This window comes from Canis lupus, chromosome 24 (genome assembly GCF_048164855.1).
Source record: "Canis lupus baileyi chromosome 24, mCanLup2.hap1, whole genome shotgun sequence".
Lineage (NCBI taxonomy): Eukaryota > Metazoa > Chordata > Mammalia > Carnivora > Canidae > Canis > Canis lupus.
In genome coordinates, this window is record NC_132861.1 from 19,020,409 (window position 1) to 19,047,789 (window position 27,381).

At 40.9% G+C, this 27,381-nt stretch overlaps 1 protein-coding gene and 1 long non-coding RNA gene across 7 annotated transcripts in view; one reads left to right on the plus strand and one right to left on the minus strand.

Moving 5' to 3' along the window:
* The window catches only part of LOC140615839 (uncharacterized), a 68,456-nt gene that overhangs the window by 35,681 nt on the left and 5,394 nt on the right, over window positions 1-27,381 (minus strand). For both annotated transcript variants that reach the window (XR_012016334.1, XR_012016335.1), the window contains exons 2-3: window positions 5,663-5,786; window positions 1,172-1,319 (exon numbers count right to left, since the gene is read on the minus strand). This is a non-coding gene — a long non-coding RNA (uncharacterized lncRNA). The remainder of the gene's footprint in view (window positions 1-1,171; window positions 1,320-5,662; window positions 5,787-27,381) is intronic.
* On the plus strand, window positions 2,011-27,301 carry EEF1AKMT1 (EEF1A lysine methyltransferase 1). 5 transcript variants are annotated; one of them, XM_072795813.1, is made up of 5 exons: window positions 2,011-2,032; window positions 16,088-16,250; window positions 20,071-20,153; window positions 24,671-24,951; window positions 26,673-27,301. In XM_072795813.1, the coding sequence occupies exons 2-5, from the start codon at window positions 16,107-16,109 to the stop codon at window positions 26,807-26,809; spliced, it is 645 nt and encodes a 214-aa protein (XP_072651914.1). In that variant the 5' UTR covers window positions 2,011-2,032; window positions 16,088-16,106; the 3' UTR covers window positions 26,810-27,301. The 5 variants fall into 5 exon arrangements, with proteins under 5 accessions (XP_072651914.1, XP_072651910.1, XP_072651915.1 ...); XM_072795809.1 differs by lacking the exon at window positions 2,011-2,032 and adding an exon at window positions 2,613-2,726; XM_072795814.1 differs by lacking the exon at window positions 2,011-2,032 and adding an exon at window positions 2,613-2,726 and having other exon boundaries at window positions 20,074-20,153.

The window sequence follows — 27,381 nt, forward strand, 5'->3', positions numbered from 1 at the left end:
TAAGCTATTTAGGGTTTATGTTAATTTTCATGGGCCTATCTTCTATGTCCTAGGACCATAAATGTTAATTCTTCCCAAAGGAAATATTTTTTTTAATTTTTTTATTTATTTATGATAGTCACAGAGAGAGAGAGAGAGAGAGAGAGAGGCAGAGACACAGTCTGAGGGAGAAGCAGGCTCCATGCAGGGAGCCCAACGTGGGATTCGATCCCGGGTCTCCAGGATCGCGCCCTGGGCCAAAGGCAGGCGCCAAACCGCTGTGCCACCCAGGGATCCCCCAAAGGAAATATTTAAAACATGATAATGGATATAACAGATGCTCAATAGATTTCATTATACTTAAAGATTATTTCTAAGAACACATTTTGATCAATAAATGTCTAATAATACCTGATAATCATTAATTACTTTTAAATACGGTTTTATCTCCACATCATTAAGATGTGACCTAGCCCTAGCCACAACCACCATGTTAGTATTGGGATAGAGCTCACCATATTATTTACTGTTTCTTCTTTTCTATATGAGAAAATTGATTGTTTTAAGTCAGTAGTTTCAATTTCTGTTGAATAATCAGCTCATATTCTTACAACAACAATCATAAAGTGATTCCTAAAGTAAGTTTCACGAATCACTAATTCTCTATAACTTAGCTGTTATCAAATTAATTGGAGAAATAAAACAAGTGGGATTTTTTTGGTTTTGTTTTGTTTTTACCATGTGAAGCTAAAGCTTTACTACACTAATGCACGTTGGAAGCTCTAGAAGATCTTAATTTGATTTTCATCAGCTTATTTAGTGGTTTCTTCTCAAAGTATCTTTTGCGGCTAGAATTCGAAGGGAACATCCTTCGCAACATGCTTGAGTAGTGTGGTGATACAATACTTGACAAATGGAAGAAAAAGACCAGAATCTGTGTACTTGTAATTATGGTTAATTACTAGATATTTTTTAGAAAAGGAAAACCAAGTCTCGTCATCACCTTTTCAAAGTAATCTTCATCTCTTTTATGCACAATTTCTGAAGTTGCAAGATGAACAAAAATAATTTCTGAATACACAAAGGAGTAATTCCTGAATTGAAATTGATTTGAAAGCATCTTTTAAGTCCAGTTTAACTTGACAAATAATCTTCATTTTACTTCAACAATAAATTACCTTTGATGACTTACATTTTTTATGATTTCCAAAACCACTAAATTACAATGCAAATGTTTCACCAGGAAAATTCTGATCTTCATGTAGTACTGAGATGCTGTCTGGGCAGTCTGCACTCTTGGTGTAGGTACAATTCTACAAACTTCCTGTTGCGTAGGTCACCTTAATTATAAAAATAACATGTAGTTGTTTACATCAAGGTAACTTGTGTCTCATGTTATGAAAGCAACTGAAACTTTGAAAGTTTAAAAAGTTTCAAACCAAAAATAATGTGCTTTAGCATAAACTCTTCTGTTAATTTATAAGCCAGGGCAGTCTCATATGCATGGAACACTACCTCGGTAAAAGTGTACTGCCATAAAAGTTGATTATTGTTTCTTGGTTCATGTTATTGATTTCTTTTGGTTTTGCATATTTTCTTTCTAGCTCCTTTGCTAAGTTACATCTGATTTTGAAATATTGTTTAATAGATTTATCATCAATTCAGAGCCTTCAAAGTAGAAATAAAGCATGGGTTGTTACAGACCTGGCAACAGCATTTAAAATAGAAATTATGGTACAAAATTGTAAACCTCTTTTATGAACTACTGAATGGCATCATTTGGCAGCTGAGCAATTCATTTATACCCTCAGCTTATCGCAAAAAGGATTTAAAGCTATTCAGAATATATAAAAACTTAGCAAGATCATAAAATTGGTAGAGGAGAAGGTAGGAACATAACATTGATTGCCTTGGGGAGTGGAGAAGTACCTCAGTCTGATGTGGAAGGGAACCCTTCTTACATTAAGCGCCTGTTTTGCGGTAGATACTGTGTGCTCGGTGCCTATACCATTATCAACGCACTCAATTCCGGGAAGGATCTGAAAGGCTCCAGGTAAGTCAGCCGACCAAAAAGTGGCCATCATTTCCGTGGAAAATGTTTTTGCGTCGTAATCAGATTGCCAGTTAGTAGCTGGTCTTACTTCAGCGTGAAGACAGCTGTTCAGCAATCAGATCTTGCATCTCGCATTATTTGCAGCTGACCCCACAGGAAGATGCGTGAGGCTAGACTGACACTAACCACACTTAAGTTTGGGTAGGTAGATCCTGCCGAGGGAGGAGGAAATCTGACCAGGGTTTGAGAGTTTCTCCAATCCTAACAATGTTACAAAGCCTCAATTTAGTTAATTTTAATTCCTCTTTATTCCTTTATTAAAACTGAGTCAACTAGATAAAGGTTTGAATTTAATGTTTGTGACACGTTACATTAGTTTCAAGTGCCAACTAAGCTACTTGGAAGACATTTAACTTGAAGGGAATCTAAAACCTTAAATGTCGTCTTTTACTGCCACCATCCTTGGAGGTAATTTATAAGACAGAGAACGGCGAGAGTCCGCACTCGCGGGAGGTTGCAGCGGGGCTGGAACCGCCGGGAGACCCCACCCTCCCGGGCCTCCCGGAAGCGCCCTCGGGAGGGGAGGCCTACGCATGCGCGAACGCGCGCGCGCGCGCGGGGCGGCCCCGCCCACTGTCCCACCCTAGGCGACTGCGCACGCGTGGCTCCAGAGGGGACGATCCCGGGCGCCAAGGTGGGGTCGGGTCGGTCGTTTCCGCGCTGCTCGGGCTTCGGAATCGGTTATGGTTCTTTTTTTTGTCTGTCACCCTTTCTCCAGTGCAGTAAAGAAGGAGGGCTTCAATTAGTGGTGTCTAGGGATGGCAGGCGAGCTGCAGCCGAGCCGAGAGTAGCTGCTCGGGTGTGACCCGGCCTCGGCCTCGTGAGCCCAGCCGGGAAGGGTCCGCACGTCTGGGGTGAGGCAGGCCAGGTGCGGAGGGAGAGGACCCCCGGGCCGGGCAGGACGGGAACGCCCCTCCGGTCAGAAACCGGACGGGGCCTACTGCTCCTGACGGCCAAGCCTCCGCACCTGCGCTGGGGCCTTAGGAGCAGGTGCTCTGCCGGCGTGGGGTGCAGAGTGGGGTAGACTAGGCCTCAGCTCCCCAAGGGCAGGCGGTGCTGCTGCAAGGGTCCAGGGCACAGGACGGTCACAGGCAGGGGCCCTGCTGGATGAGGACGCTTGGGTGGGGGCGAGGGCGATGGGTAAGAGAGGAAAGGCCCAGGGCACCAGAGAGGGTCACAGTCTGGGATCCCTCTGGGTGGGTGATGGGTTAAGAGCAGGATGGCTTGATAGGGATGTGGCTGCGGGGAGGTGTATATACACAGCAGGTGCTGACCGCGTTGTACGTTTATGATCTATATTAAACTATAGGCCATTCTTACCCATTTGTAGGGGAAGCCTCCAAACTATCTCAGGTCCCCCCCTCCCCCCTCCACCCCGTATTTACTCAGGAGTCTGACATGAGGCCTAGGTTAATGCCCCTTCCACTGAATCACACTGCCTTGACCAAAATAACTTGCAGACGGCAATATGACGCTGTGTGAATGTATACGGTTGGCGAGGGGAGTGGCTTGCTTTAGTAAATTTGATATATGGAAATTGAATAATTTTATACATGTGAAATGTGGATTTACACGTTACTTTTAGGATTATGTTAGTTATACTGAATAAGTACTATTTAAATAGAAAGTAACCACAATCTATTAGGAGCCTGCTAATCTCTACGGATGCTGCACATTAATGTGTCCCTCCCTTTGCTCATGCTGTTCCTTCTGCAGTCCTCACTCTTCATCTTTTCTTCTTCCTCTTGGCCAAGTTAAAATGCCACCTGCTGTTTCACTTCTATTCCCTGCCCACACATGCTCTTCATTCTGATCCCACTGCCCTAAATGGTGGATGTGCTTTTTATTAGAGGTCTCACCACATGATCACAATCATTTGTCTATTTCTCAACGTCAGCACTGTAGACATTTGGGGCCATATAGTTCCTTGTTGCAAAGGGTTGTCTTGCAAAGGTATGGTATTTGCCAGCATTCCGGGCCTCTACCCACTAGATAACCAGTAGTACCCTCCCCAGTTCTGAGAACCAAAGATGTCTCCAGACATCACTAGCTGTTCCCTTCCTGGGCAGGGTGTGTGCAAAATCTATGAGAACTGCTGATCTCCTATATGAGCCTTAAGGAAGCATAGCACTTCACAACTCTTTTGGTTGTGAAAATCTCTTTTACATCAATTTCATAAACCCACTTAGAAAAAATTTAAACATGCTAAAGATAATGATGAAGTAGTGACTTAATGAAGAGTTAGGTATATTGGGCAGCCCCTGTGGCGCAGCGGTTTAGTGCTGCCTGCAGCCCAGGGCGTGATCCTGGAGACCCTGGATCGAGTCCCACGTCGGGCTCCCTGCATGGAGCCTGCTTCTCCCTCTGCCTATGTCTCTGCCTCTCTCTCTCTCTCTGTGTGACTATCATAAATAAATAAAAATTTTTAAAAATCTTAAAAAAAAAGAGGTATATTGAAACTAAAGTTCATTTAATTTAGTCTGTAGCAATGTTTATTACATAAGCAGATTTAAGTTTTCCCCACTTAACAAGTGATGCAATATTTTTTTTTTTTTTAAGATTTTATTTATTTATTAATGAGAGACACAGAGAGAGAGAGGCAGAGCACAGGCAGAGGGAGAAGCAGGCTCCATGCAGGGAGCCGGATGTGGGACTTGATCCCGGGTCTCCAGGATCACACCCTGGGCCAAAGGTAGGCGCTCAACTGCTGAGCCACCCAGGGATCCCCAACAAGTGATGCAATCTTGAATTCACTTTAATAATGTAGGAAACAGTTGCTAAAATTGCAGCCCCTTCCACTCTCCCACGTGTTCCTCCATTGATCTTACCATCATCCAACACATTTTATTTGTTGCTTCTCTCTGTGCCTCACTAGAATATAAGCTCCAAGAGGACTGGGACTTTGATTTCCATCACCAAGAACAGTGCTTACTACAGGCAGTACCTTTTTTAAAATTTTTTTTTTTTTTTTTTATTTATGATAGTCACACAGAGAGAGAGAGAGAGAGGCAGAGACATAGGCAGAGGGAGAAGCAGGCTCCATGCACCGAGAGCCCGACGTGGGATTTGATCCCGGGTCTCCAGGATCGCGCCCTGGGCCAAAGGCAGGCGCCAAACCACTGCGCCACCCAGGGATCCCTACAGGCAGTACCTTGATAAGTGATTACCAAATGAATGGATTTAGTCAGCTTTAAGAGAACATTTTATTTTGGAACAAAATTCATGCTAAAATATAGATTGGAGTGTATTTGCCTTTTACAGCTGTGAAAGTAGACAGTGTTCTTAAAGTCCCTTTTGGAATTCTTTATTTTGTGTTTAATGCCAACTGGTTATGATTTTCATGTTTTATTTCTAAGTGATTAGCTAAGAGCTTTCAAGCTGCAGCTTGAAAGCCCTTCTCAACAGATGTTGCTGTGGAAAGTGCTTAGTACTAATAAATAATTCAAAGTTTTCTGTGTATATTAAGGATATATGTATGTACATGTGCCTATATGAATGTATATGGACATGCACACATACATATATGTACACACATATATTAACACACACATACTTTCCTTTGTCCTCTACCTTTTCCAGACAGTATTGTGGTGCAGCTTTGATCAGAAAATGATTGTACGCTTCAACTCTGCCAGGAGACGTTGGATTTTAATAGTTGCCCGATTCTTTTACTGAATGAAAGGAACTCCTAATCCTGAAATACCAAACCAAGATGAAACCTTTTAGTAGGTTGCAGATCAGTTTGCTGTATTTTCTTAGTGTTTCTTAGTTTGGCATGCACAACACACTAATCTTTGGAATTTCCACCTGGAAATTCTCCCACCTGATGGATCCTGGTATGCTTTGCTAAAAATGTATTCTTTGTGCTTTTTGCAGTAAGCTAAAGTTGCTCATTTAAAGCCTTTTACCATTCCTCAGTGGGACTGCTGCAGACACTTCTATTGTTGATTTAAGTTTTTATTCTAAATTATAACCTCAAAGGCAAATAATTCATCCTGCTTTTGATTTTTCCACAACTATAAAACTTAACACATTCTCAAATTCAGTATAAACAAAATTATAAAACCACAAAGTTCAAATTAGCAGTTGATTGAGAATATTGTTTTATTGCTGAATTAGCAGGCAGTTCTTTTGACATTCCTGATTTACTTCGTTTATTTATTTTTAAATATTTTTTTTAATTTTTTTTTTCATGAGAGACACAGAGAGAGAGAGTCAGAGACACAGGCAGAAAGAGCAGCAGGCTCCATGCAGGGAGCCCAATGTGGGACTTGATCCCAGGACTCCAGGATCATGCCCTGGGCCGAAGGCAGACACTCAACCCTGAGCCACCCAGGCATCCCTGTCCCTGATATCCACTTTAATAATGTTTTACCCCAATATTTTTATTGTGGTAATATACATGTTACATAAAATTTACCACTTAACCTTTAAGTGTATAGTTCAGTAGTGTTAGTACATCCACACTGTTGTGTGACAGTTGCCACCATCCATTTCCAGAACCCTTTTTCATCTTATAAAACTGAATCTTTTTTTTTTTATTTTTATTTATTTACGATAGTCACACACAGAGAGAGAGGCAGAGACACAGGCAGAGGGAGAAGCAGGCTCCATGCACCGGGAGCCTGACGTGGGATTCGATCCCGGGTCTCCAGGATCGCGCCCTGGGCCAAAGGCAGGCGCTAAACCGCTGCGCCACCCAGGGATCCCTAAAACTGAATCTATATACACATTAAACAACTTCCTATTCCTCCCATCCCCTGGCAACCACCATTCTACTTTGTCTTGATGAATTTGACTACTCTAAGCATCTTGTATCAGCGGAATCATAGAGTAGTTGTCTCTTTGTGACTGTTTTTCACTTAGAATAATGTCCTCAAGGTTCACCACGTCGTAGCATGTGTTAGAATTTCCTTCCTTTTTAAGGCTGAATAATATTCTTTTGTATATATATCTGTTCATATGTTGATAGATACCTGGGTATTGGTCTCCTAAATCACGTAGAAAAAAAGAGTTACAAATTGAAGTTACAATAATACTAGCTTTTACAATTGCCCATTTAGTTAGTTACCTTTCTGAGACCTTTATTTCTATATATGGCCTTGAATCACTGTTTGGTGTACTTTCATTTTAACCTACAGGACTCACTTTACCAATTTTTGCAGGGCAGTTCTAGTGGTAACAAATTTTCTCAGCTTTTGTTTATCTGTAAATGTCTTAATTTCTCCCTCACTTTTGAGGGACATTTTCATCAGATAAGGGATGTTGGTTGATTTTTTTTTTCTATTTAGCACTTTACTATATCAGTCCACTCCTTTCTACCTCCAGAGTTTCTTTTTTTTTAATAATAAATTTATTTTTTATTGGTGTTCAATTTGCCAACATACAGAATAACACCCAGTGCTCATCCCGTCAAGTGCCCACCTTAGTGCCCGCCACCCAGTCACCCCCACCCCCCCGCCCACCTCCCCTTCCACCACCCCTAGTTTGTTTCCCAGAGTTAGGAGTCTTCCATATTCTCTCTCCCCTTCTGATATTTCCCACTTATTTTTCCTCCTTTTCCTTTTATTCCCTTTCACTATTATTTATATTCCCCAAATGAATGAGACCATATAATGTTTGTCCTTCTCTGATTGACTCATTTCACTCAGCATAATACCCTCCAGTTCCATTCACTTTGAAGCAAATGGACCTCCAGAGTTTCTAATAAGAAATCTACCAATTATCTTATTGATGATCCCTTGTACATGGCAAGTACCCTCTTAGTGCTTTCAAGATTCTGTTTTTGGCTTTTGATAATTTCATTATAATGTGTGGGTATTTGAAATTTATTCTACTAAAGAGTTCATTAAGTTCATTATGTTTATAGTTCTTTCACCTAATTTGAAAGTTTTCAGCAATTATTTCTTCAAATAATTGCTTTGCCCCTTTGTTTTCTCTTTCTGAGACTCCCACTATGTGTATTTGCTCCGCTTGACAGTATGTCCTTAGGTTCTGTTCCTGTTTTTTCCTTCCTTCCTTCCTTTCCTTCCTTTCCTTCCTTTCCTTCCCTAACTCAGTAAGTCTTATTATCTTACCTTCAAGTTTGCTGATTTTTCTGCCTCCTCTAATCTGCTTTTGAATTCCTCTAGTGAGTTTTTCATTTCAGGAATTGCAATTCTTAGCTCCAGAATTCCCTTTTGATATTTCCATTTTGTTCATACATCATTTTCTTAGCTTCTCCCACATCTTCCTTTAGTTATTTTAGCTCTTTAAGACAGTTGTTTTAAAGACTTTGTCTGGTTGGTCCACCATCTGCTCTTTCTCAAGGATGGTTTCTGTTGATTTACTTTTTTACTTTGAGTGGGCTTTACGTTTCCGGTTTTTTGTATGCCTTGTGATTATTTTGTTTAAAACTGGATATTTGAATGTAATGATGTGGTAACTCTGGAAATCAGATTCTTCCCCTTCCCAATGATTTGCTGATTTTTATTATCATTCTGTTTGTTATTTTTGGTTTTTGATTGTTGTGGGGCTGTCTATGCTGAGTATCAACCTGAGGTGTAAACAAGGCCTTCTCAGGTTTTTTTCCTGAGCCTCCACTTCTTTCTGGGAAGACCATCAGTGACTTTCTGAATTTCCCTGTATATGCATTTGCTTTTTATAATGATCTAGTCCTTAAATATTTGATTCCCAAAAGGAGAAAAAGAGAAAAATAAGGTGAAGAAAGTGCTGGCCCTTTAAATCCTCTCAAAGTTTCTTCAGCTGGAGGTGGAAAGTAATGATAGCCGGCAGTGGGAGCCTTGGTATCGGGCTGCTTGCCTCTGTGCCTCCACAATCAGAAGCAGCAGTTAGTGATCAGTACACAGGTTCCCCAATATTTGAAAAACAGAGCCCTTGATTGCCTACCTTGTCACCCACAAATTGCATACAAACTGCTGCTGGGAATTTTAAAATTGTTTGCTTTTAGGTTTTGTATTTGTTTATTTGGCATCAGCTAATTATAGAGCCAAACCAGTGTCTAGAGTTGTTTACATCTTCCCCGCAAACCAGCTTTCATGGGCACCTCAAGGTCATGTCAAACATAAACTGTAGAATGTGTGTTTTTACTGTGTGCCCAAACAGGAGACATCCCCACCTAGTTCCTTTCCACTCATTTTAGCAGTAGAGTTCCTGGTGTCTCTCTGCTTTCTTGTCCCCACGTCACAAGTTTTAGGTGGCCAATCATGGTGCACTGTGCCTCTCCTTTCTAGGGGGACTATGAATAATATTAAAACACTTCTTGTAATAGCATTGATCCCTCCGTGTCCTCACCTTGATATATTAACACCAAACATAAGACAGTATCATGTGCACAGTTTCCTGACCAGGAATAATGAGCGGGAGATGGGAAGCCACTGTAGAGCTAAGTGCCAGACCTGACTGAAATTCACCATAATTTGTCCTCCTTGCAAGCCTTCGAATAAACTCTAGAGTTTTTCTTTAAGTTTTTATTTATTTATTCATAAGAGACACACAGAGAGAGGCAGAGACATAGGCAGAGGAAGAAGCAGGGTCCCTGAGGGGAGCCCAATGTGTGACTCCATCCCAGGACCCCGGGATTACAACCTGAGCCAAAAAGGCAGACACTCAGCCACTGAGCCACCCAGGTGTCCCAAACTCTAGAGTTCTAGAATAGTTACATCAGACAGATTGTGCCAGTACAGGTATTGAGGTATGGAGACAGTCTTCCCAAAATCCTCTTAATAACTTTATATACACTCTTTTTCACCATTCATTCCCGTGGATACCACTTAGACATTGTTAACTCCCAGAGCAGTCTCACCTCTTTCTGACCACTTTATTATGAGGCTATAAAATGGTGGATCTGCTGCATGGATGATTCATTGCATTACTGCCTACAGTTGTTGCAGGTGATAACTCTATTTCATCAAATCTGAGACACCATGGATTATAAGAATACCATCACTTTAAGAAAACATGCCTACAATTAAACTTATATACCATCATTTTAAAGTTACATCCTTATTTTTAAGTTGTTAGAATGAGAAAAAATAGGTGAAGGATACTTGGACCTCTGCAGATTAGTTTTGCAACTTTCTGTGAATCTGTAAATATTTCAAAATATAAAGTTTAGAAATGAGAATTGGGTCAGAAAGTAGGAATATTATATCCAGACTATCTAATTCTTTCAAAAAGGAGATTATACTAATTTAAATTATTACCCAAATTAGAGAGAGTACCAATATCCCTACATTCTCATCAGCATTTCCATTCTTTTGATTTTCTTGTTTTATCTGTCCACTCTTATTTTGGCCATTTGTTTCTCGTGCTGAGGCTATATATAGGAGCTAATCTAAATATTGATAAATATTGATTTGTCTGATGTTTATACAAACAAAGCTTCAGTCAGAAAAACAACATAAAAGTGTACACAGATGTTCATGGTACTTTATTCATAATAAGCCAAAACCTAGAAGCAAGCCTAACGTCCTTCAGTGAATGAATGATTAAATAAATCCTGGAACCAGTATGTCAATTTCTATTTTAAACTTACATGCAGGGACTCCTGGGTGGCTCAGTGGTTGAGCATCTGCCTTTGGCTCAGGGCGTGATCCCGGAGTTGGGGGATCAAGTCCTGCATCGAGCTCCCTGCAGGGAGCCCGCTTCTCCCTCTGCCCGTGTCTCTGCCTCTCTCTCTCTCGCTGTGTCTCTCATGAGTGAATAAAATCTTTAAAAATAAATAAATAAAACTTACATGCACATTCATGCATGTGCATGCACACACACACGCACACCCTGCTTGAGAGAGATTGAATCTGTTGATCAACTTGGGGAAAATTGACACCTTAATAATACTGATTCTTGTAGTTCATGAGCATGGTATGTCCTTTTATTTAGGGCTTCTCTAATTTCTTTCAACAATCTTTGGAATTTTCAGTATCAAGGTCTTATAGTCTTTATGTTAAATATACTCATAAGTATTTTTATGCAATTTTGTAGAAAATAGCTTTTAGGTATAATTTCCACTTATTTGGCTAGAATACAGAAATGCAATTTATTTTTCTGTATTGACCTTGTACTCTGAACTTTGATAAACCCACTTATTAATTCCAATAGTTTTTGTTGAAGTTGGTTATGCTTCCTTAAAACTTCTAAAAATAGGGACGCCTGGGTGGCTCAGCGGTTGAGCGTCTGCCTTTGGCCCAGTGTGTGATCCCCACATCCTGGGATCGAGTCCCACATCGGGCTTCCTGCATGGAGTCTGCTTCTCCCTCTGCCTGTGTCTCTGCCTCTCTCTGTGTGTCTCTCATGAATAAATAAATTAAAAAAAAAAAAAAAACTTCTAAAAATAATCATTATCTTAAAATAATTTTAGATTTACAGAAAAATTGTGACAAACATGCAGTGAGTTCCTCTATACCTGTAACCTCTATACATATCCTCTATTAATATCTTTTGTTAAAATAGGATATATCTGTCACAATTAGTGAACAATACTGATGCATTATTATTAACCAAAATCCATACTTTATTCTGATGTCACTAGGCTTCGACTGTTTTTTATGTTTTTCTTGTTTTTGACCACCTGGCAGTTTTGACAAGTATTTTGTAGAATGTCTCTTAATTGGTGTTTGTCTGGTTTTTGGTCATGCTTACACTGGGATTATGTGTTTTTCAGGGAGGGAGGGAACCATGGAGGTGAAGTGTTGTTTTCATCACAATATATCAAGGGGACCTGCCATTGATAATGAATTATCACCACTGATGTTGACCTTGATCACCTGCATGAGAGTAGTATTTCCTTAGGATTTTCTTTTTTTTTTTTTTCTTTTCTTTTTTTTTTTATGATAGTCACACAGAGAGAGAGAGAGAGGCAGAGACACAGGCTGAGGGAGAAGCAGGCTCCATGCACCGGGAGCCCGACGTGGGATTCAATCCCGGGTCTCCAGGATCCCGCCCTGGGCCAAAGGCAGGCGCTAAACCGCTGCGCCACCCAGAGATCCCTCCTTAGGATTTTCTCTGTGAATAATCAGGTCTACTAATAGGGACACTTCTTCCTTTCCAATCATAATGCTTCCTTGTTTTTTGTTTTGTTTGTTTCCCTTCTTGCCTTAATTGGCTAGGCCAGGATAATATTAAATCAAAGTGGTGACAGTGAATATCCTTCCCTTATTCCTGAGCATAGACAGAAAGCATTCAACATTTCACCACTAAGAAAAGTATGAAGCTTATGTTTTTTGTAGGTGCCCTTTTACAGATTGAGGTTCCCTCTTACACCTAGTTTGCTCAGTTGTTTGTTTTTAAAGATTTTATTTATTCATTCATGAGAGACACACAGAGAGAGGCAAAGATACAGGCAGAAGGAGAAGCAGGCTCCCTGCAGGGAGCCCCATGTGGGACTCGATCCCTGGACCAGGATTACGCCCTGAGCCCAAGGCAGGCGCTCAAACAGGCGCTCAACCACTGAGCCAGACAGGCATCCCTGCTCAGTTTTTAACATGAACAGACACTGAATTTTGTCGAATGCTTTTGTAGTAGCCATGCAAATGATCATATGGCTTTTCTCACTTAAACTGTTAAATCTAGGGTGGCTCAGTGGTTGAGCATCTGTCTTAGGCTCAGGGCATGATCCTCCAGGATTAAGTCCCACATTAGACTCCCTGCGTGGAGCCTGCTTCTCCCTCTGCCTATGTCTCGGCCTCTGTCTCATGAATAAATAAAATCTTTTAAATAAATAAATAAACTGTTAAACTAGGAGTCAGCAAACTTTCTGTAAAAGACCAGGTGATAAATATTAGGCTTGTCTTAAAAACAACTATAAGCCATGTGTAAACAAAAGCATGTGGCTGTTTTCTTTTTTCTTTTTTTTTTTTGTGTGTGTGTGTGTGTGTGTGTGGCTGTTTTCGAGTATTTTAGTTTGCAGAAACAAGCCACAGGCCTAATTTGGCCTGCAGGTCATAGCCTGTAGCTAAGATGGTTTGCTCCACCAGACTTAAAGTCAGGCTCCTGAACCTTTTTAGCCCGTTTGTGCACTTCTTTGTAAATCTAGCCTTAGCAAGAACCTTGATAATCAGTTTCATCAGAAACCAACTCCTGCCCCCTCCCCTCTGCCTTTGATATCTGATCACCTTCAATGTCTGATCAGGAATTGAGCCAGGTTGTATACTGACATGTTTTATGTTAGACTTAATCTGGCTTCATTAAATAAATTGGCAAGTATTCCTTTTTCTTCTGTTTTCTGGATGATAAAATTATCAACATTTCTTCTTTAATTTTTTAAAAAATATTTTATTTGTTCATGAGAGGCAGAGAGAGAGGGGCAGAGACACAGGCAGAGGGAGAAGCAGGCTCCATGCAGGGAGCCTGACGTGGGACTTGATCCTGGGACTCCAGGATCAGGCCCTGGGCTGAAGGCGGCGCTAAACCACTGAGCCACCCGGGCTGCCCTCTTCTTTAAATTTTAATAGAACTCCTCAATGAATTTTCTTGGTCTAGAGTCTTCTATTTGGGAAGGTTTGGTAACAAAAGTAGTCTATCTTTGATAAATATAGCTCTGTATGCTTCCTTAAACAAATAGTTTGATTTTACTTGTTTTTGAACTTTATATAAATCTGTCCTAGTGGTTTTTTTTTTTTTTTTTAGAGATTTTATTTATTTATTCATGAGAGACACAGAGAGAGAGACAAGAGACATGGGCAGAGAGAGAAGCAGGCTCCATGCAGCGAGCCCGATGCAGGACTCAATCCCGGGATTCCAGGATCATGCACTGGGCTGAAGGCAGGCACTCAACCACTGAGCCACCCAGGTGTCCCTGTCATAGTGTTTGTACCTTGTGTTTTGCTCCGTCTCTTCCTAAACGGGAAACTGCTTATGCATAGAGGACTTAGTTATATTTCTGGATTAATTTGTGTGACCAGATGTTTTATTAACAAGCTTTTACAAGTGAATCTTTGATGAATATAAGAAAGAAGGAATCAACAAGCTATTTGTACTTTATGAATATACATTGGTTTATCAGTAGTTGGGTACATATGAGATTTCTTTTGGTTTGGTTTTGTTTGTGGTTGTTTTTAGGATCATAGGTAGAATGGCTAGCTTTTTGATTTTGAAAAGGAGTACAAAAGCAACATCTAGAGGGCATTTCTCATTTTTTAAAAAAATATTTATTTATTTGAGAGAGGGAGATAGAGACAGCAGACGTGGAGGGGGCAGAGGGAGAGGGAGAGAGAATCTCAAGCAGACTTGATGCTGAGTGAGGAGCCCAACAGAGGGCTGGATCCCAGGACCCTGAGAGTATGCCCTGAGCCAAAACCAGGAGTCAGATAAAACTAGGTGGTACCAACTAGGTGCCCCAGCATTTCCCAATTTAAATGGCTGCCTTCCTCAGCCTGGGGAATTTGCCAGGTTTGAATGCTGTTTTACCGGCTGCCCTTGGTGGTGCAGGCGGGAGGCCAGGACTGTCAGACACCCTCATAGGACTTGAAGGTGTAAGGGAGCAACGTGACGAAGCTTTTGAATAATCTATGCTGATTTTCAACACATCACTTGCTGTACAGTTTAGACATAATGTTTTTAAAAGCAAATAGGATGCTGTTTTTATGCTCTTAGATGACTTTTGACTTAAAAATATATTTGGTGCCTGTGTAGTAAGGAATTTGACCTCAGTCAAAGAGAGGTTTGGCCTTTGTCATGGCCTTTGGGAGGTAACATGTAAACACTTAAACTTTCCCAAGTTGTAGGAAGGTCTTTGTTATTTATGGGGGGCCCTGAGGCCATATCAACCCTACCTCATGGTTGGGGGAGCTGGTGAGGGACTTCAGCCAGGTGGGCAATCATTCAGTCACTTATACCAACAACATAGTGAAGCCTTCATAAAAGCTGGACACCAAAACTCTGCAGAGCTTCCCTGGTTGGCAGGACTTCATGCATATTGTCCCACATCTGTGCTGGGGAGGGTGATGCATCCTGAGGGTGACAGGAGCTTCCTATTTGAGACTCTTCTGGACTCTACCTTATGCATCTCTAAGTTTGGCTGGCTCTAATTTGTATCCTTTCCCTGTAGTAATTACTACTGTCAGTAAAATCGCTGTCAGTGAGTTTTGTGAATCCTTCTAGCAAATTACTGAACACAAGTGTGGTTTGGGGAACTTGCAGTGATCAGGAGTCTTGGGCAAACTTGCTGTCTGGACCAGTTCTGTGCCTTAACCTTGCAGTCTGGCTAACTCCAGTAGTACTCCGAGAAATGACTGGCCTGGCCATCAGGTCCTGCAAGACACCTTCCTTTTTTCTCCCTCCCCGTGTTTTACTTCTTCCCCTTCTGCTTGCTTCTATTTAAATTTCCCTTTCTCCTTGCTTCCTTTAAATTTCCATACCTCTTCTATTCCTCTCCTCTATCCTTCACTCATCCTATCTGTAACACCCCTGAGCCTTAGAGCACCTCAACAGTGACATCCAAGCTTGGAATGATCTCCAATTCAGGGAATCTACTGTGAGATGTCCACAGATGCCTATTGGGGTGCCAGAAGAAAGCAAAATGTCTTTAGATACAGTAAAAAATTACATTATGCCGTGAGTCTTAAAAATGAGAGAATCTGGGGATCCCTGGGTGGCTCAGTGGTTTGACACCTGCCTTTGGCCCGGGGCGCGATCCTGGAGTCCCAGGATTGAGTCCCACGTCGGGCTTCCGGCATGGAGCCTGCTTCTCCCTCTGCCTGTGTCTCTGCCTCTCTCTGTCTATCATGAATAAATAAATAAAATCTTAAAAAAAAAATTTTAAATGTGAGAATCTCATTTGTAAAAACTGAATACATGTAAAGGAAAAGCCTGCATTTCTTTAAGCTGTCATTCAATAGATTTCCATAGATGTTTGATCTCGGAAATTTTAAATATGAGTTTCCCTTATAAAACTCACTTCCAGTTTGGATCCTTGCCATGAGATAAAAAATTTCTAAATTGTTATTCAATGTGAAGGGGAAAAATACCCCAGCAACACCTTTGCTCATTTATTTGCAGGTTGTAGACCATTTGTGAAATGAGTGACTCTGATGATGACGATATCCCTCGGCTATCTTCCCACACATTAGCAGCCCTCCAGGAATTTTATGCTGAGCAGAAGCAACAAAGTGACCCTGGCAGGGATGATAAATATAACATTGGAATAATAGAAGAGAACTGGGTAAGTAAATCCATTCCACATCTCTCAGGAAGTATAGGTATGGCACCGATTCCACACCTGTCCACACCTGCCCTGTGTCTGTGTCCCACTTCACACCCGTGTCTGTCTTACCTGCCCCTCAGGAGCTGTCTGTGGAGCTAAGACAGAAAGCAGTCCATGAACATTGAAGACAATATAAATGCAGATTTTCCTGTTCTGACTGTCAGGCTAGTAGTGGTCAGATAAGTGGACTTTTCAGATACGGGGACGGCATGTCATTTATGACCAACATAAACTTGTGCCTTCCTCCTGTATATAGATGGTTTCTGTGGGTTTTTATGTAGCCCAGCATCCTTGAGGAAGGGGTAAAATACATCACTGCAATAAATGGGGTAACTGAACTTAAACATGCAACAAAAAAAAGATGAAAGGGAGTTCTAAAGAAGATACTAATTTTTGGTGCATAGAATGTATTTTAATTATATTTTTATGGTCTAAATAAAATTAGAAATTAGGGGAAAAAATGAGTTGAGGGAAACCAAAACTGGAACCTGGACATTTAAATTTTTGAAGGATATAGTTTACAAATAGATGAAGCTTTGGTCTGTGCCCACCCCTCAATAACGGATTTGTCTCTCTCTCTCACTTTGCAATTAGAAGAGAACTTTTATATGCTTTTCTTTTTTTTTTTAATAGCCTTTTACATTTTGTGTCAAGTTTGGATCTCTTAAGTTGTATAGAATTCTATTTATCATCTATTTGAATCTGACTGATAAAAATATTTCTTTACATTTACACTAAATTTTCCACCTACACAAAAGTCTCTTTCTTCACAAATTTCCCTTCTTTACATGTCTTTGTCTTCTAGTTTGATGCTTCTGTAGGTAGTAAATGTCAGAAACTTGAAGTACTACATTATTATTTTTCTTCCCCCCCCCCCCCCCCGCCTAATGTTTTAAGCACTGTATGTTCTTTTTCTGACTCTAAAAGCAATCCATGGCTGTTGTAGAAAATCTATAAAAAGATGAAGACCAAAAATAAGTAATCCTAATCCCACTACTTACAATTAAGTATTTCTATAATTTTGACACTTTCTTTGGTTTAGTTTCATTTGTTTATCAAACTGAAGAAATCCCCTAGGGAGAAAAAAAAGTGAGAGAGAATGATAACAAGTATTGGAAAGAAAACATTATAAAACTAGAGAATAAATCCAGGAGACTCAATATTTGACTAATTGGAGTTCTAGAAATAGAGAACAGAAAACAAAAAAGGGAGAATCTTCAAAGATTAATATTAGAAAATTTCCCAGAACTGCAGATCCTTTACTAAGACACATGGTTACATGACTGTGAAAATTCTGTATGCAGGTGACAAGATCTTAGAACCATCCAGAGGAAAAGCAGGCTACCTACAAAGTCTCAGGATGAGTCACACTGCACTTCTTGATAGCTTTGTTAGAAACTAGGAAAAAGTGGAGCAATGTCTTCAGTATTTGGAGTACAATTTTGTTCAGCCCAAATTCTGTACTCAGCTATCAGTCAAATGTGAAGATAAAACAAACAAACAAACAAAAACACTTTAGAAATGGTAGGTCTTATGGATTGACCTCCCATGCGCTGCTTCTCCAAGTCGGCCAGAGGATGTTAGAGGGATTAGAGGTAGGCTCAAAGAAACAAGCAAATGATACATTATTAAATCTAGGAAAAAGAAAAGTTTCCACACTTAGAAGGAAATGGAAGCCTAATGTATTACTTGGCCCCACAGTGAACACTGACAAATGATTTTTACCCAAGCAGGTTACAATTGTATGAGGAGGGGAAGGGACATGGATGGATTAATCAAGAGATAGCATTTAGGGGCACCTGGCTGGCTCAGCCAGAAAGACAGGAGCCTCCTGATCTTGGTGTTGTGAGCTTGAGCCCCAGATTGGGTGCAGGGATTACTTAAAAAAAGAAAGTAGCATTTAAAGCATAATATTTGGAAATATGGGGCCAAATGATCAAAAGAAGAGCCAGGAGTTCAAAGAGGCTTCTGAGGAGTGGGGCTCGGGTGGTAGGGAGATGTGGGGCAGGGACTGTTGTTTTTCTTTGAAGGCCTAGTAGTGCTTTTGACTTTTAAAGCCATGTTCATGCAACATGCTGATTATGAGAAGGTTTTCATTTTTTAGAAGGGTATGAGGAGAGCCAAAACACACAGCTGTGCCCTGACAATGCTGGAGTAAGAGCAAGGGCAACTTGGTAGCCAAATGCCAGGAAACTCAGCCACCTCCCAGATCAAGTCAAGCAGAGCTCTCTGTGTGTGCTAGGGGCTTTCCTCCAGCTTCCTAAGCAGAGAGAGTCAGAGGTTGGCATTTTCCTGCAGCTAAGAATGGTTAGACATAGACATAGTTCATACCTATGCATATCCAAATGAATATGTACATTCTGTCTTTGGACATGTTTATCCCCCTTGATATTTTCTAGATCAACAGTCACATAGTGTGCAGATATTAGTAGTTTAATGCCTTTTTGATTCTTACTTATTTTCTTGCATTAATGCAATGACTTGATCCCATGTACAATGTTGAATAAGAATATTGAAAGCAGGGGCGTCTGGGTGGCTCAGTGGTTGAATTTTTTTTTGAAAGTTTTTTTATTTTTGCATTTATTGAAATGATATGTTTTAGAAACATTTTAAAAGCTGGATTCAGGAGATCCCTGGGTGGCGCAGCGGTTTAGCGCCTGCCTTTGGCCCAGGGCGTGATCCTGGAGACCCGGGATCGAATCCCACATCAGGCTCCCGGTGCACGGAGCCTGCTTCTCTCTCTGCCTGTGTCTCTGCCTCTCTGCCTCTCTCTCTCTCTCTCTGTGTGACTATCATAAATAAATAAAAATTTAAAAAAAATAAAAAATAAAAATAAAAGCTGGATTCAAGAGCCATCAGCATACACAGGCAGCACCCTTGCCTACTCCCACCACTTCCTTCTGGCCTTCCTATTCTGGAAGGAGGCCTATTGGAGAATTGGATCTATTCCATTGCAGAAGAATCTACTTTTTCCATTAAAATTTTACTTCCTTGGGGCACCTGGGTGGCTCAGTGGTTGAGCGTCTGCCTTTGGCTCAAGGTGTGATCCCAGGGTCCTGGGATCGAGTCCTGCATCGGGCTCTGCACAGGGGGCCTGCTTCTCCCTCTGCCTATGTCTCTGCATTTCTTTGTGACTCTCATGAATAAATAAATAAAATATTTTCATAAAATAAAATTTTACCCCTTTAATTTATTAATTAAGTGGATAATTAAAGATCACTATGAAGTTAAAAGAAAGTTATCAATCAGCATGAAAAGAAGAGCAAGATGACAACTTATCCTCAAGGGAAAAACAATTAACTCAGGAAACATTCATAAGGTAGAGACAGGGAGCCTCGGAAGATGATTATAGACCAGGTTTTGCCAATGTCATCCCTGTGGTGTCGTTTAACATGTTCTTCTCTCTTCCATATTTATGATTCTGCTAAATTGGCAGTTGAATCTAGAAGCTTAGTCAGATTCAGGTTCAGTATTTTGGACAAGAGTCACCCAAAGGTGAGAGTGTATTCTTCTATCTGCAAAAACATTGACTGGTTGTCTCCTTTTGGGATATCAGCAGCCCTTGGCGCTCAATACCTAGATTCTAGTAATTAGGGCCTTCTGTTAACTGAAAATAATTTAAAAGAATTAATTCATTTTAAAAAGAAAAAAAAGGAAAAAGAAATAAAGAAAAAGAAAAAAATGAAAAAAAATATGCACACCAATATGGTAGGTATGAATTAAAAGGACATGGTTTCTGGCAGTTCTAAAATGATTTGGACTCATTGCTCTGTCACAGCAGCTGAGCCAGTTTTGGTACAGTCAGGAAACTGCCTTGCACCTTGCGAAGGAAGCCATCGCAGCTGCTGGAGAGCATGGCAGGTGAGATCCAGATTTTGTTTCTCTTTTGTCTTCTAATATTTGAAATGTCCTTCGTAGTTGAGCAGTAGTTTGTAAGAAGTCTAAACCATAATCTGCAAAAGTGGTAAGTCATGGTTTGCGGAACATAACAAAGAACTGCTCCAGTACTGAGTTTAGGGACACATAGAAATCCACTTGTTGTAAGATGTTCTACCTCTGTTCTTTAACATTTTTTAAAATTTTTAACATTTTCTAACCTGTTTCTTACCTCTATACCCCTACTGTTTGCTTTAAAAGAAAAAAATCTTAATGTTTGACTTTTAAAGTTTTAAGAATATGAGTTTCTGGGGAGCCTGGCTGGTTCAGGTGGTGGGGCATGCAACTCTTGATCTCAGGGTTGTAAGTTCAAGCCCCATGTTGGGTGTAGAAATTACTTTTTAAATAAAATATTAAGAAAAAGAATACAGGTTTTCTATTTTTTTAATCTAGTTTTTATTTTCATCAGAATTTTGCATGCATATAATTTAAAGTCAGGGGACCCCTTGATGGCTCAGTGGTTGAGCATCTGCCTTTGGCTGAGGATGTGATCCTGCAGTCCCAGGATCGAGTCACACATTGGGCTCCTTGCATGGATCCTGCTTCTCCCTCTGCCTCTGTCTCTGCCTCTCTGTGTGTGTGTGTCTCTCATGAATAAATAAATAAAATCTTTAAAAAAGAATTTAAAGTCAAATTGTGCTACAAGGCTCGTTCAAAAAAAAAAATCAATTGCTTGTTACCCCCTTGTGTGCTTCCCTTCCCTTTTCTGCTCTCTTTCAGTGGATGCTTTGGAATTTACAATCATATTTCTAAATACATGTTTGTATTGGCACTTCTAGATCTGTCTGTCACTTGTAGATGTTCTTTATTGACTTCTCACTATGGAGTGTGAGGATTTAGCGCTCTCTCATACTCCACACATATGCTTGCTTTCTGTCTACACTCCTGATAGATTTATGTCCTAAGTTTGGTTAGAACAGGATTTATTTTATGCCACCACAAATGCTCCTTACAGCTGAGCCTTATACTTTTCCTTCTCTGTATGATTTTTCATTTTTCTGAAGAAAATAATTCTTTTTTTTTTTTTTTTAATTTTTTATTTATTATTTATGATAGTCACAAAGAGAGAGAGAGAGAGAGAGAGAGGCAGAGACACAGGCAGAGGGAGAAGCAGGCTCCATGCACCGGGAGCCCGATGTGGGATTCGATCCCGGGTCTCCAGGATCGCGCCCTGGGCCAAAGGCAGGCGCTAAACCGCTGCGCCACCCAGGGATCCCCAAGAAAATAATTCTTATATTTTATGTATTTCTATGTTCATATCACAAATTAACTTTCAAAAAAAAAAAAAAAAAAACAGAACAAAAAACAAATTAACTTTCAAACTCTCCTCTGGTTATGTGAACCTCCTATCAGGAAATTGAGACATGTTTCAATTCCATGAAAGAAGTTACTCCTGAGGCTCTACCAGCTGCTCCTATGTGGACTAGTTGATTTCTGGCTTTGCTACAGGCCTTACCTGGTGTCTCCCTTCACCATCATGCTTTGGAGCCCTTTTAACTCTCTCTTGTTCTGACAGAAGAGAGAAATCAAGGAATTGATCCCATTTACAATTGCACCAAAACCATAAGATACCTAGGAATGAACCTAGCCAAAGAGGTAAAAGATCTGTACTCTGAAAACTACAGAACACTTACAAAAGAAATTGAGGAAGACACAAAGAAATGGAAAAACGTTCCATACTCATGAATGGGAAGAACAAATATTATTAAAATGTCTATGCCACCACAAGCAATCTACACATTCATGTAGTCCCTACCAAGATACCACCAGCATTTTTCATAGAGCTGGCACAAACAATCCTAAAATTTGTATAGAACCACAAAAGAGACCACAAAAGACCCCAATAGCCAAAGTAACATTGAAGAAGAAAACCAAAGCTGGAGGCATCACAATTCTGGACTTCAACTTATATTACAAAGCTGTGATCATCAAGACAGTATGATACTGGCTTAAAAACAGACACATAGGGCAGTCCCAGTGGCCCAGCAGTTTAGCGCCGCCTTCGGCCGGGGTTGTGATCCTGGGGGCCTGGGATCGAGTCTCGCCTTGGGCTCCCTGCGTGGAGCCTGCTTCTCCCTCTGCCTGTGTCTCTGCCTCTCTCTCTCTCTCTCTCTCTCTCTCTGTGTCTCTATGAATGAATAAATAAATAAAATCTTTTAAGAAAGAAAAAAAAACAGACACATAGATTAATGGAACAGAATAGAGAACCCAGAAATGGACCCTCAACTCTATGGTCAGCTAATCTTCCATAAAGCAGGAAAGAATATCCAATGGAAAAAAAGTCTCTTCAACAAGTGGTGTTGGGAAAACTGGACAGCCACATGCGGAAGAATGAGATGGGACCTTTCTCTTAGACCATACACACAAATAAATTAAAAATTGATGAAAGACCTAAACGTGAGTCTGGAATCTATCAAAATCTTGGATGAGAACACAAGGAACAACCTCTTTGACATCCCCGCAGCAACGTCTTGCTAGATAACTCTCCAAAGGGAAGGGAAAGAAAAGCAAAAATGAACTATTGGGTCTTCATCAAGAAAAAAGCTTTTGCACAGCAAAGAAAACAGTTAACAAAGCTAAAAGGCAACCTACAGATGGGAAAGATTTGCAAACGTCTTATCAGGTAAAGGGCTAGTATTCAAAATGTTTAAAAAACTTATCAAACTCAACACCCAAAAAACAAAAAATCCAGTCAGGAAATGGGCAGAAGACATGAATAGACATTTGTCCAAAGAAGACATAGAAATGGCCAACAGAAACATGAAAAAAATGTTTAACATCACTTGCCATCAGGGATATACAGATCAAAACCACAATGAGATACCACCTCAAACCAGTCAGAATGGCTAAAATTAACAAGTCAGGAAACAACAAATGCTGTTGAGGATGTAGAGAAAGGGGAGCCCTCTCACACTGTTGGTGGGAATCCAAACTGGTGCAGCTATTCTGGAAAACTGTGGAGGTTAAAAATAGAGCTACCCTATGACCCAGCAATTGCACTGCTAGGTATTTATCCAAGGGATATAAACACAGTGATTCAAAGGGGCCCCTGCAACCCAATGTTCATAGCAGCAGTGTCCCCAGACTATGGAAAGAGCCCAGATGTCCATCGACAGATGAATGGATAAAGAAGAGATGGTGTGTGTATACACACACACACACACACACACACACACATACATACACACATACAAGGGAGTATTAGTCATCAAAAGAATAAAATCTTGCCATTTGCAAAGACATGGATGGAACTAGAGGGTATAATGCTACCATGTGATTTCATTCATATGTGGAATTTAAGAAAAAAAGGTGAAAATAGGGGAAGGAAAGGAAAAATAAGATGAAAATTGAGAGGGCAAACCGTAAGACTCTTTAGGTAGCAAACAGGGTTGCTGGAGAGGTGGTGGGTGGGGAGATGGGGTAACTGGGTGATGGGCATTAAGGAGGGTTCTCATGTGATGGAATGAGCACTGGGTGTTATATGCAACTGATGAATCACTGAACTCTACCTCCGAAACTAATAATAATAAAAAAGTCATGGTTTACGCTTTTATTCCTTGAGTATCTTGCAGAGTAATGACTACATAGCATTCCATTTAAATGTGCCACTATCGACTCAATAATTTAATATTTAGATTACTTCTAGCTTTTTAGTAGTTGGTTTAAAAGTCAAATGTTGGGGGATGCCTGGGTGGCTAGTGGTTGAGTGTCTGCCTTTTGGCTCAGGTGTGATCCCGGAGTCCTGGGATTGAGTTCTGCATCAGGTTCTCTTCATGGAGCCTGCTTCTCTTCCCTCTTCCTGTGTCTCTGCCTCTCTCTATGTGTCTTCCATGAATAAATAAAATCTTTTAAAAATATATTATAAAAAAGTAATAAAAGTTAAATGTTGGGACACTACTCTTCGTAAACTGGGAACTGTTTATAATGAAACATTCTTTGATTTCCTTATACAAAAAAGAAGCAGCAATTCAAAGTAGCTTGTCTGCACTGAAGTCAAATTTTAAGGCATCCGTGCAGAAAACTGGAGTTATTGAGGCAGTGATTTGAGGTTTTTCTTTCTAGATTATGAAGATTAGAAAGTAACTTCAAAATATTTGAGACTAAAAGTATTAGAAGTAAATGTTAAAATGAGGACTGATCTGAAAAAACAAACTTAAGCCTTGGGCTTTCTTCCCAATGTGTTTCTAATGTTTACATTTATTACATTATTCTTTCATATCTTAAACTTTTGAGTTGCAGAATTTTTAAACACTAGATTCCTTAAAAGTGAGCCAGTGTAGTTTTCTCTTGAAATTTACTGTCTTTACATTAGTTAGTACTCTGGTTTCCTTTAAGAAAAGCTGAATGCAAGTACCTGTATTTTCTTAGTGAAGTAGTTGTTACTTAGCACCGTAAGCTATCCATTAAAGATCTTTCATGAGTTTGTTCCTTCTGTTTTCTAGAATAGCCTGTGTGAGCACCCCCAGTGTTTACCAGAAACTGAGAGCCCTACACAGAGAAGACTTCTCTGTATACATCTTTGAATATGACAAAAGATTTGCCATATACGGAGAGGAGTTTATCTTCTATGATTATAATAATCCATTGGATTTACCAGAAAAAATTGCTGCACGTAGTTTTGACATCGTAATAGCAGATCCTCCCTACCTTTCCAAGGAGTGTCTCCGAAAAACGTCAGAAACCATCAAGTATCTGACTCAGGGCAAGATTCTGCTGTGCACAGGTAGGTGCCAGAGGAACACTGATGACGGGATATTCCAGCCTTAGTTTTCAGGAGTTGAAAGAGATCTCAGAACTCAAATCTGGAATCCACCTGCTATGTGACCTTACACAAGTTGCATAACCTCTCTGTGCCCGGGTTTCCTTATCTGTAAACTGGGATTGGTAATACTACCTGCCTTTCAGCATTACTGGAATTAAGTGATAGGATACACATGAGGTGGGGTCTGGCACTTGGTGAGTGGGCTGTGTTATTTTTACTCATCATCATAGGGCATAGTAGGAGTATTTGATCCACCCTCTACCCTTGATGAAAGAGACACATGGAATCAATAATGTTAAAACGAATTGCCTAAGGTTACAGAGCCAGACCCTGGATTAGATTTATTTAAGCAGAAGAGTTTTCTTACTGGTGAGAGTGATACACTTTCTTAAGGGTCGGTAGAGAATTAGCACATTAACTTGTGCTCAGCTACTGGGGAGGCTGGTGTTTGGGCTCTCAAGGCCCCTCAGGCTGGGCTGAGCCGGAGCCAGAGCTGCAAGGAGTCTGTTCTCTCTGGTGTTGGAGAATTATCAAGAAGATGACTCTGGTTCTCTCAAGTCGTGTTTTACTTAAGGCTTGTTAATTCCACAGTTGTTTGCCAGCCATCTGGGGTGGGGAACAGGCTGGTGCTCTGACCCCACGGAACATAACTTTTAGTTTTAGGGAGTAGGTTAAAATCCATAACAGAACAGATGGAAGAGATGTATGAGCAGTTCTGATAAATGTAGTGAAACGATTGGAGAAGGGTGGAGTGTGCACCAAGATTGTGCGGCGCCCCTAACATGGGGCCAGGAGGGCTCCTGGATGAGCAGCATTCCCGTAGAGGCCTCAAGAGGCTGCCCCCCGGGGGAAGAGGTTGTAATTCCAGAACCGGTGCTGAGAGGCCTCCAGTTTTCCTCTTCCTCCTGGTCCTTGGAGGAATGTGGGGAGCACAGCTGGTGCTGCACAGGTGCAGAGCCCCACAGGTTGGGGGAGCTAGAGGTGACAGCAGGAGTTGGGATAGAACCCAGTTTGCCTAAAGTACACTTTCACTTTGTGCTGAAAGGGATCAGGGTGCCCATGGAAGTAGGCCCTGGCCATGGTCTGGATGAGCTATGGCAGCAGGAAGGAGGGCGGGGAGTGGAGAGAAGGAGACAATCCAGGACGAGCCCTGGGTCTGTGGTGGTGCTGGCTGGGGAAGTGCTCCCTGCCATGGGGTTCTGTGGGAGCCATGCTCCAGGCATGCAAGGGATGCATCCAAGCAGTGGCCCCGTGCCAGGCAGCGGGTGAGACATGGGGGCACTCAGCCAGAAGCTGGTGTGAATGTCCTCCCACGAGTTCCCAGGTATCACTGAGATGGGGGGGATTCTTGACTCACAGTTGGAAAACACTAGTTCCTAATAGTTATGTTTACTTTCCTTATGTTATTTTGTGGAATACAACTATTCCTACATTTCCAAGTGTCTCAGTTTTGCAGAGGTAGAAAAAAACATTTATTAAGTTAAAAAGGGGAAAAAGAAGGTAATTTGCAAATGTGTTGAAGGAGGTAAAAGGGGATATAAAGAAATGCCCTCCCCCTTATTTGTTCAGTGATATTGTCATCTTAATACTTCTTGCATTCTAGTCTAGAATCCCTTCACTGCTGGCAACAGCACTGCAGTTGGGATTTTAGGCTTTGAGTTCACTGAGTCTGTTCCCTTCAGGTGCCGTCATGGAAGAAGAGGCAGCAAAACTTCTTGGCGTGAAGATGTGCAAATTTATTCCAAAACACACCCGAACCTTGGGAAATGAGTTTCGCTGTTATGTGAATTATGATTCTGGGCTAGACCGGGAAATCTAAATGTAGTAATGCAACAGGGTAAAGGATCCTGTGGGACATTTCTCTTATTATTTCCTTGGTAGATTGAAAAGTGGTAACCTCCTCTCCTCTCCTCCCCTGCAAAGTGAGGCTATCTCTGGCCTAATTTGCAAAATAAAGAATCCAACATCTCATGATGATTTCCTCATTGCAGGCATCTCCAGAGCTCTAGGTGCTTTTGCCAACTTGAACCCATGGAATTAGAGTGGGAAGAAGTCTTTGAACCCATCTAAAATCTTTTCTCCTCACCTAAGAATAGGTAAAAAAAAAAAAAAACACTGAAGTACAGGGACGCCCGGGTTGCTCAGTGGTTGAACATCTGCCTTGGGCTCAGGTCCGGATCCCAGGGTCCTGGGATGGAGTCCGCCTCGGGCTGCCCGCATGGAGCCTGCTTTTCCCTCTGCCTGTGTCTCTGCCTCTCTCTGTGTGTGTATCTCATGAATAAATAGTAAAATAAAATATTTTTTTAAAAAACTGAAGTACAAACAGTTTAGTGGCTTGGCCAAGACCTGAATTAGGACTTAGACCAGTGCCTCAGGCCATCTGCCCCCTTA